At 39.7% G+C, this 11,144-nt stretch overlaps 2 protein-coding genes across 2 annotated transcripts in view; one reads left to right on the forward strand and one right to left on the reverse strand.

The window, feature by feature from the left end:
- Nucleotides 1-4,138, reverse strand: part of LOC111266093 (uncharacterized) — an 11,866-nt gene extending 7,728 nt beyond the window's left edge. The window contains exons 1-3 of the mRNA XM_086970783.1: nt 2,364-4,138; nt 1,454-1,668; nt 936-1,100 (exon numbers count right to left, since the gene is read on the reverse strand). Coding sequence (XP_086826909.1) covers nt 936-1,100; nt 1,454-1,668; nt 2,364-3,024 — 1,041 coding nt within the window. The 5' untranslated portion in view covers nt 3,025-4,138. The remainder of the gene's footprint in view (nt 1-935; nt 1,101-1,453; nt 1,669-2,363) is intronic.
- A 2,171-nt stretch (nt 4,139-6,309) lies between these two features.
- LOC111266094 (uncharacterized) lies at nt 6,310-9,004 on the forward strand. Its single transcript, XM_022843269.2, has 2 exons — nt 6,310-6,484; nt 7,408-9,004. The coding sequence occupies exons 1-2, from the start codon at nt 6,482-6,484 to the stop codon at nt 8,737-8,739; spliced, it is 1,335 nt and encodes a 444-aa protein (XP_022699004.1). The 5' UTR covers nt 6,310-6,481; the 3' UTR covers nt 8,740-9,004.
- Nucleotides 9,005-11,144: the final 2,140 nt, after the last annotated feature.

The following is an 11,144-nucleotide window of genomic DNA, read 5'->3' on the forward strand; positions in this document are numbered from 1 at the left end:
ATAATTCTGCTACGCCAATAAAAAAGTGGAGCCGCTAAACAACAATATATACCAATTTGCTATTAAAAATAACCATTACTATATATAAACTAACATTCGCTGAATCCTGCGCAAGCGTTCCTCTTCTAACATATCGAATAGACTATCTTGACCACAAATACAGGTTCGTAGATCGACGTCATCTAACTTCGGCATTGGACAGCCTAGATTGCTAAGCGAAACTAAGCGTTTTACAGGTTAACACTTCAAAGTCCTCGTAGGTCCATTCCTGCCCGCCGCAAGGAATCAAGCATTTCTGGAACTAGACAAAAATACACTGGTAGTACCATATTCTCACACAGAATATTTAGACACAGAAGGGAAATAATGTTCTTTTTTTCTATTATTTCACACACACGCGCTAGCGGACTAATTACAACATGCAATGAGCGAAAACCTATCATACTTGCAGGCATAAGTGAAACGTTTATAACTGAGTATGGTCGAAAAAAAGACTCCAGCAACTGGAAATTCGTCTGTGCGAACTAAAACGAGTTACGTAGATTTGAGGAAAGTGCTCGATATGCATGACAGCCCTAAGATGAATCTTTCCTTGCAGAACGGTATGTATTTGTGATGCACGAATGGTAACTAGGGTAGTATATTTGTAAGCGATTCTTGACAGCCGCGCATATGTGCGTTGCTATAAATGTATTGCTACTGTTATAAAATCATAGTTTGTGTTTTTCTATAAGCGATTGCGTGCACTAAATAGTTTCAAAACTACCTAGAAAAACAAAAAGCATCCGCTTCACCAGTTCGTTATACACATAGTATGCTACATAGAAAGAAGCATGTAATTGAATGAAGAACATTAAAAACAAGCACAAAAGAATTAATCAAATAAGAACTTTACAATGGCGCCAACATAGCATGACAACTTCAAGCTTAATTACCTCTTCTAAACTCTGAACCTTTCCATTTGTGAGCGAATCTTCATGACAAGCACGCCCAATATATAAAGGCTCACCCTTCTCAGTGATTCCACCCTGAATTGCGCCCGAGGGCAACCGGCCACCGTCATACTTAATCCATTCGAGGTCGCAATCCGCCACCAACACCTGCCATTCAATGGTAAACCATTTTTTTCAAATTTATCATGGTTCTCAATTGCATGTTTCAATATTGGGATACGAGCACTTCAATGCCGAATGAACGTCAAAAAATTGGAATTACTTGAATTGTAAAAGTAAGCAAAAAATCGATTGAATTTTTCATTGACCTGGTATATCGTTCTTCGGATTTAAAAAAATTTCCGAATTTTTTTGGAAACGTAACCTCCTACTTCAAACCGATTATCCACATATTACACACTCCGGCATTGAAAGAGATATACACAAACTTGAAAACTAAAGGGTTTGAAATATGAGCACTGTTAATCTAGAATCTTATTAAGTGCAAAACATGTACTTGCTTCGAAATTTCGTTTAATGTGTTCCTCGCCATTATACCCCACAAAGGCAGCCCGGGACATAGCTACTGCCCGGCCTGGCACCATGGCTCCTTCATGGGATGCTCGAGCCACGTAATAGGTTTCACCGCTGGCATCGTAACCTCCCTTCACTGCTTTTTGCGGGATGCAACCGGCAAACGTGGCTTGCCATCGAAGGCTAAGCTGGTAAGGGGCATCTGAAGAATACCAAAAGCACAGAGGCAATAACTGAATACATAACTTATAATTGACAAACTGTAATTGTTTTCTATACTCATGTATATATTAGAGTTTGCTCTCTAAATATTTTTTTTTAAATAACAAAGAGGTTTTGTTGATTCTAACACATATAGTAACAATAGCTCAACGGAGTAACATGCTATCGATCGGAAATAGTCTATGATCTTGTTCATCGGTGATCGATTACTAAACTAAAAAATTTCATCAATAAAGAAAACAAGAAACCAGTTGAAGTGACAGTAGTATATAAAGCGAACTATTTAGTACGATTAAATAAAAACTATTTTGTATTACATTTCGCGGAAGTTCTACTAAAACTATGAGTCATATAGCTCGGCGATATAAGTGTGACTCCGTTAGATGTTTACTAATTCCACTATCAGACGATAGTGAAAAAGAGGTTTTATAAAGCTATAGAATCTATGTAATTCAATGATACATATCACACGGTGGTTCCCTACAGTAACGAGAACTTTATTTGATTTCATTCACTCACATTTGCTATAAGAAGGCTTTGTGTGGTAAGTCGTGCATGCTATTTATAGGACGATACCTTCATCAGCATACGTGCTCAGTGATACCACCTATACTACGCGTGATTTACACGTCTTTACACGCATTTCAGAAATTGTTACTTTGATGAACTGCCTACCTTTGGTAGCATCAGTCGGTGATCCGTGGCACTTAATACGTTTCACGATATCCTTTAGCAGGTCGGAAATATCGGTGTGTGTCCGACCATGCATCTCGTGCACAAGAAATTCGTATTCTGGGAGAAGGCCGCGTAGAATATGGCCCTTGATATCATCAGGCGTCATGCCGAGCTGTGCAGCGACAGCAGCTGACCTCCATACGAACACTTGCAAGTCTTCACCGTATTCCTGTCTGCAGCTAGCAAGATCTTCAACAAAATTGAGCATCCGCTGTTGTGGTAAAAACTCTTCAAGGAACTTTGCTTTCCATTCATCCAAGGTCTTCAATTTTCGTCCGCACTTCAAATGCCACAGTCTTGCCTGACCCGTGAGCTTTGCTAAAATGACACTCCACGACTTAGCCACAGACCAGTTGCCGACCTGCTTGGAGAATTCGAAACGCTCAATCCACTGTGTGGCCGATAAACCGCCATTTCCAGAAAAAAGTTCCAGTTGAGTGGCTGTATCTGCCAAGCGTTCGTTTGGGCCGGGTGCAACCTCCTGCTGCGAAACACCTGCGGCCGCAGCTTCTGTCATCCACTGACCGAAGAGTTGCGCCACCTTTGCTTGAATGTCTTTTGATTCCATTTCACTCCGATGGTGTTCTTTATCTAGCGTCATTTAAAACACAGTTGTACAAACTTGTACAAATGCTTCCTACAAATATCCTAAAAACATACAGATCACACTACACTATCCATGCGTTTCGCTATGGCTGCTATTCGCGAGAAACCTAAAGAAGCGAATGCTGCCCTGCTGATAATTGGACGCCCTCTCCTTCTACAGTGAACTTTTACCCGTACACACATAAAGTTGTTTTCCACTTTTATCTTTTCAACGGAAGAGTATCGTAGCAGTTTAGTGATCTACGCGTTATTAGGAGCAATTTTCCCTTTGCCTCGCAAATATAGAAGAACCAGCTATTTCATTCGCTTCACGGAAATTATTGCCTCTAAGCAGTGCTATCTATTTCTAAATAATCCTCAGCTGCTACAATGTCTGCCAACCAGCCGCTTTCGCGGTGGTTTCTATTAATATTTCACTAGGACCGGCAAAGCGTGGCCTTATTAAGCAACGTTAACACTTCCGATTTAGCAATTATATCGCACAACACTTTATTAGATTTCGGATCACGACTGGAAATTGGCTCAGTCTCATAGCGCTATATCACATTGTGACGCGAAGACCACTAACGTTCTATTTTCTAGCGTTTTGATCGCGGGCAGCCGTATCGGTAGGAGGCGTTGCAAGTCACTTCTCATAACCAGCCGTCTGCTCAGAGCTGAGAAAAACAGAAGTCCCTCTCTGGGTTTCTAAATGGTTACTTGTATGTCATGATTAAAATATGCCGTGGTCAATTGTGTTATATATTATTGTTGTTACCATTATGTTAAATAGAAAGAAGAATTAATAAACATTGCTGCTAGTGCATGGAAGATGTCAGTATAATGTGTTTTGCATAAATGGTTTACCTTCAGAGAAAGGTTGCGGTTAATAGCTAATTAGTTGGCTAGCCATGTTTAAAACTTGCTGAATAGTGTTCGAATGCTGCAGAATGGTATTAGCTGATGCCAGATAATTTACGGGGACGTCAAAAACGACACCTCAAAGAATGAAATTAAAAGCAGCTTTCTTTCGCCAATATGGCGATTGACATTGAAGTTGCGCCGGTAGCTCTGCTCACTTCCAAATCTCTACTTACCCTCTTCGCTTTTTAATGACCTTTCCGTGTGTTGCATTCGTATTATGTGTAGCAATTATTTTAATATAATGATGTGACATTTTCGCCTGCCACTACCTGTCTGTCTTACGTTTTCGTACCTTTTCGTCGCAAATTTATTATTATTATTATCATTATTATATATATCGAATAACTTTACAACACGTTGCTAAATGCTTTCTTTCACTATCTGATATATGAAATAGACGATACAACAAAAAAATGTCGCAATTGAGTAGTTTTCGTCTTTCCAATTCACCAACTACCCAATTTCGACATAAAATTGGTTATGTGTATTTGTTAGGTGCCGAACCATACTGTAAATAAATAACAAATAAATATATGCGCAATAGAGCAATTTTTGTCAGCGCTAGAGCGTGTGTTATTACTCACTATGTGATGGCAGTGAAGGCATCGGTCTTAGCGTTTTGTTTTGCTTTTTTGCGTAAATTTTACCTTCGTATGCACAATGGCTTTTAACTGTCGGATGAGAGTTGCTCATTAAAACTAATCGAGTGATTACTGGAGATGTTTTCGAAATCGTCTACACTGGAAAATTTATCTGCACGCATACAGACTTTACTCCCTCTAGAATAGAAGATTAAATCTATTATGCAAAGGTACCAACAAGAGACATTCTGAAGTCGGTTAGTCGAAATGATACTTTCATTGTTTAACACCTACGCCATTCACAATACTTATAATGAATCCCTCAATTTTCGGGGCATCCTAGGTTCCCTTTACTTATGGAAACGCAACTACGACAGAATAAAATCTCACAGATTAAAATACCTAGGACATAAGTTATAATATAGTTTAAGCTAAAGTTCGTCCACTTGAATTACACGTGCCCAAAAAGCAGCGGTCCCAATACATAACGTCTACAGATCACTTTTAGATTAATATCAGGCATAGGGCACGTATGATTTAGCCTTTTTTGGAAAGATCTTTCCTTATTTCTTTGTAGGTATTTCGTATACCAAGGCCATATAAGCTATCAAAGGCCACATATTTTAAGCCTGCTTTAAGCAAAATGCCATTTTACTCTCAACAAAAGATGCACGACTAAAGTAGTAGAGTTGAAGGACATATTAATGATTTCAACTAACTCTAATTCATTCTACATGCGCGTAATCTAAGTCGTTGCAGCCGTAAAATCGGCATCAAATAATAGTGTAATTTTTGCTACAGTTTTCAATAGTTTCAACAATTATCCTATAAGCAAGCATAGATTAAATTTGTCTCTTTGATGGCGCGTACTGTTCTTCAGTAGATCTTACAAATGGTTACTGTATAAAGCATGTAAAATGAAATTGTCTACATTCGTCTATGGAATATGATCAGATTGAAAATATATTCCAAGTGTCAGTATTCATCATAATTATGATGATACGTGCTATCTTTTGCTACAGTAATGGTAGGCTACAAACCGCGATTTTTATGATGTAAATTCAATATATGTGCTCCTTCAAACAAACATTTTATCTGATTTTATCTTCGAAATTTCTATTAACGTCTTGACAATTGCCACGTACGACGAATTGCCTGAACCCCACCAATGTGCCGCTACCGAACTTTTTCAAGTAATATTGTTCTGTATAAATGTTGTTCCCGAGTGAGACAAGTAGTCATACAATCGCGTAAGTTGGTCGAACATTGACTTTCAAGAAGTCCAAACGTTCCTTCATCTATCAAAAATTATTTAAATTAATGTAACGTTTTTCTGCGCTTTTCGTTTTGCTTATCGAAAATCGGCCCGGCAATTTATTCACCCTATTTTATCAGATCTAATAATTTAATGATCATGGCCATCGACGTTTCAGTTACGCGGCTTAGTTTAATTAATTCTTGAAACAGCCTTCGTCTATTGAGTTCTTGAACCGTCTTCGTAGCCTGCAAATTAACTCATTATATCTCCTCCTTTTTTTTTGGCCATGGAGTGCGTTGTGATGCGCCTATCATCGAACCATGCGTCACACATCTCGCCAAAAGTCATTCATGTAACACCAAACAATCCGAGCAATTCCTTCGTACGGTAGCTGTTCAGGCTTTTGCGTTTTTCATTCAAGTGACGCTAGTGCACAAAGTCAACGTGAACACTAGCATACACCGAGATCCTCTCATGCTATTTCTTGTTGATTCTAAAGATCTCGACCGTAAATCTGTTGTGTCACGTCGAATGAAAAGCTTTTCGTCTGCTGGTAATAATACATGTATTGTTGGTGACGCAACTATCGAGCCCCGTGTAGCGTTTTGCACGCTTTGTCAGCCTTCGACAGAAGGTGACCGGCTTTAGTTCTTGAGCCGTTAGTACAAAATACTCCTGTTGTCTAGTGAATTAGTGAGCTACACTTCGTGATGGTAAGTGTATAAATCAAAGAATTTTGACCAGCTAGTTCATTTTATTCGTCAAATTGTGCATTCTTCTTGCTAGTGGTAACCTATAATACTTATTCCGATTCTTTATTGTTACGCTATAGTTTAACAGCATCATCATTTAGAGCTGCAACACGGACAGCATATTATCTGTGAAGTTATCTGATTTAAAAAAGTCAATTTAACTTCTCGTCATCGATACTAATGCCGTCTTCTCGACGGTTAGTTTAATAGAAACCTTACTTAGGACAACCCAAGGAATGGCCTGTGCCGCTCCTCTGCTTGTCAGTCATAGAGGCATTTACGTTATTTATGTAAAGTACGTCACGTATGGGACTTCCTAGCAGTGAATCTACCTTGAGCAGGTCGACATAATTAGTTTAACTGCTACTAAGATTGTCAATTACTCTTATGAATTTTCATATCGACTTCAAGTCTTAGTGTTTTTCTTTTCAATTAAACGTACGTTGGATTAGAGAATCTGATCGACGCCAGTTTGGGACATCTTTAGAAACGAAACACCGCAACCAAAGAACCATTATCCGACGCGAGTTTGGTAAATTATATAAATTAAGCATCGATCTATGTAGCCCATACACGCGACAACTCAACTTTTCATCCAAGTACGATTGTCAAGTTACGTTTCACCGTAGGTACCACAGGAAATCTTTCCAAACTGTTAACTACTAACCATTTTTATTTAACGGATAGACCGCCGATGTAACAGATAAACTTCATCTGCAGTGCGCTATGCTTAGACGTTAGGGTACAATAACTTCGAGTGTGTTGGTGAAGAATGTGTTGAGACGTTGTGGTCCTCATGTATACACATCATTTTTATTTATTTAGATTTCTGATTAGAAAATAATCGCTAATGTCCTGTTATTTACGCGCATGTTTCCAAATAGACCGTGCCGACGTCACCAACTGAACCAATTCAGGTAACAGGTGTGATTAAGAAGACCTTCCCCTCCAAGCGAGAGCCGTATGGATTCCTGAAACTGCTCACCCCGTTTGAGAAACGTGGAATGGAAGCAGCTTTTTTCTACCATGACATCAACATCCCACAATCAGAACGTGACTACATACAGCCGGGCTTGATGATGCAATTTACAATCATCAAAAAGCCGGAGGACCACATGAGCAGTCCAGTCTCATTTAAAGCGTTGGACATTACACCGGTCGAGGTCATAGAGCAGCCCGCATGTGTCGTGCGTGGGCCCCGTGAACATGGCAAGGGCATCATCGTTTCCTTAGATTACTTCCCGACCAATATGCATATTACAGCAGCGTCGTGGTCAGAATTGTGCGCATCGGAGCCGATATTCAGACCACTTTTACCAGGAGATTACGTGGTAATTCGTTCGACCTGGAGAGAGATTCTCCAGGCAGCTAAAGAAAAGCGGTCTCCTGTGGCCGAGCTAGTATCGCGACTCGAACGACTTCCACTTACTGTCCGTAGCCAACGTTTGAGTAATAAGCATCGCTCCTTATCGAATCCTGTGCTAGATAAAGATACAGATAGTGAAACAGGAGCCGGCACTCCAACCACAACAGCAGCAACTCATACAGCTCAAACTGAGGAGCCACAAAAGACAGATAGCAAGAAAGATGATGGCAAACCGACTTCACTAGAAGGAGAGCCTGAGGAAAATGACAAGGAGCCCGAAGATATCATACAGCAGGACGTGCCAGCTAAAACCAGCTCTACGCAGCAGCAACAACAACATCAACAACGAACCGATAGCGGCGAACTTGCCTGTGGAGCTGTTCAACCCGTCAAGGACAGTGGCTACGCAGTCGACGAAGGTGTCCAGCTACAGCAAGCAGCTTGCCTCGAAAGGCAAGGTTGGAAACGTGGTGGACCCCAAACGCATGCGCCAACAGAGCGCAAACGGGCAAGAAGTTGCGGAAGCGGACTTCCACATCAAGCGTTGTTTAATCAGACGCTCTTTACAGAGGAACTCGTTCGACCTATGCATGCTACTGATGTTGATGAAAGTAACCCGTTGTCGCAACGCGTCAGCTCGCCTTTGCACGACCGGCCCTTCCTGCCCCAGTTCCATTCGCATTGCCCGGCTGGTGGGTTTGTAACATGTGAGAACGGCTGCAGCCTACCAACATGGGCCCAAGCTGGAATATGGCCTCATTGGCTACAGATGCCATTCAGAGGACAATACTCATCTTTTCCAAGCCGTATGACGTTGGCGGACTATATCTATAATGGCGGGAAACTTTGAGCAAAATTCTAACACGGTGTGTGTATGCATAATTATGTACGTACATATACTAAAAAAAAACATTGCCTATTGGCATTAACGTGCAGCCATAGTAGTAATATGTTTCTATTTATGTCGCAAATAGCTTTAGTTAAATAAATAAACTGCTGTTCACCTGTAAACAGGGCCAGGTTTTTAGTAGTTGATACAACTCCTATGAAATGAAAATGATTATCATTATTTTGACTTCTTGTTGAATAAAGTGGTTCTCATTCTTAATTTTTAATTATACGCCCCTTGCTTTTCCATTCATCTTTATATTAGGCATTGTAATGTTCGAAAGCTTTCTAGCAGCAAAGTTTACCTGAATATTTTTTATGATCTGGTTGCGCAGAGAAAACGTTCTATGCTCGGACAAAGGTCGAAGTACTTGCACACTTGTCTTACAGCCCATGTGATTATAAGACGAAGCAGTTATGTATATTATACGATTTCATAGCAACTGTTTGTTCATCAATGCGATGGTGACACAAATACAGGGAAACAGTATAAAAGGTGGGGAGATTAAGAGCATGTAGTGACCGTTTTAGACCAGCACAAGTAAATGACGGCGAACAAATTTACAAAAACCTAAAAGTAACGCTTTTTTTTCCTTTTCATCTTTATGCGACCCGACAAAGTAAGTACTTTGTTATTTGTTAACTGACAGTCAATATGGGCAATCGAGTAATTTTATGTTGCTGCTAGTTATCACTGTTGCAGCCTGAGTCATGTTCAGATCGACTCCTAGTACCATCGATGGCTCACGTGCCAGACGGGGTATACCAGACAAAGCAACATTGCGCTTTTTATTTAATTAAGATAATCAGATACTTTTGGTTTACTAAAGCAATGACGAATCGTAGCAATAGACCATTATGAATGATAAACGATGAGATGAAGACTGCAAACGCGCGAAGAATAGCAGACTTTGTTTACCAGAAACATCATCAGCGTACTCTGAAGCTCGAGTTGTCTAGTCACTCACAGTATGATTTACATCACTGATTGGAAAATCATTTTCGAATACAAGTGATCTGCACAGTATTTTTATTTCGATAGTAACACCGTAACGAACATATCTCTGTACTTAAAATGACCACAACGACGCGAAAAACAAAAAGTAGTAGTTGGTGTTTTACTACTTTCGCTCTCAAGGTTACCGCAATACACAAGCGCTATTGTCAATGGATACAATTTATTTATTAAACAATTTGATAAGTTATTATTAACACAATTAGGTATCATAGTTTATTCCGTTGTCCGAAGAAGTGTCCACGAGTGAGGGGCGCTCATCCGAGGGGCGCTGCTATTTTACTACTGCGTTATCCCGCTTTCGCTTTCCATTTTTGTTTTTGGCCCTCTTCACCATTCACCATTTCCCATTGGCCCACTGAAATTTCCGTTATTTCTTCCCTTTTAAACCGCCCACATTCTGCTTTTAGCAAGTAGTTCTCTTCAGTTCTTCCAAAGCCCCGCAAAAAGCCCGCCTCGCAAAATTCACGTATCTGTGTTTTTACGACCCCCTTGCGCATTCGTTTTGTTTCTTGACCGTTATCATCTACATATTTTTGTCTGTCATTGGTCTTCTCCCAGAACATTAAAAATATTCTGCATTCGCGTTTCGCGTCTGCGTTCTGTGTCTTGTTCGACCACTTCATGTTTGTACCCCCAGAACACGCTTTCGTCTTCTGTATCTTGTAAATTCTCTTTATCTCTCTCTCTCTCGCTCTTTCTTTCTCTCTCTCTCGCTCTCTTTCTGTGTGTTTTCTTCCTCTCTGGTTTTTCATTTTGTTCCTAACTTCATTTCTCTCGCTCAGCCTTTATATATAGGTGTTTCTCATCATATACTCAACTGCCTGTATGCCCGTAGGTTTTGCGCGGTAGTTCAGGCTTCTAGCTAAGTTTTCAAAAGTCAGAATCAGCAACGAGTCCCTCAACCCGGCATGATTAGTACCAACAGCACATTTTTTCTGCGTGTCCACTTATTTCCAAGATCATCGTTACCACCTTGATCACGGTTATGATGATTTACCCCAAAATGGTCTTATCTAGTGTCTACTTCAGCTTTTTCTGTTTGTATGAATAATATCATTTTATATAATCACGTTTCCATTATGTTCTGCTCATCATTAAGGTTTCTCTTTTCGTCATCACTTTTTTTTTTAATCATCGTCATTAATATTGTCATTATCTTCACCATTCATCACGTTATATATCGCGTGTTTATATATATATATATATATATATATATATATGCAATAATAGCAATAATTATTTATAATAATTATAGTAATAATGCTTATGTTCACCATCGTCATCATTGTCATTCATATTATTATTACCATTATCTTATTGTGTGTGATGTAAATTATCTACCACCAACC

Source organism: Varroa jacobsoni, unplaced genomic scaffold (assembly GCF_002532875.2).
Source record: "Varroa jacobsoni isolate VJ856 unplaced genomic scaffold, vjacob_1.0 scaffold_1052, whole genome shotgun sequence".
Taxonomy (NCBI): domain Eukaryota; kingdom Metazoa; phylum Arthropoda; class Arachnida; order Mesostigmata; family Varroidae; genus Varroa; species Varroa jacobsoni.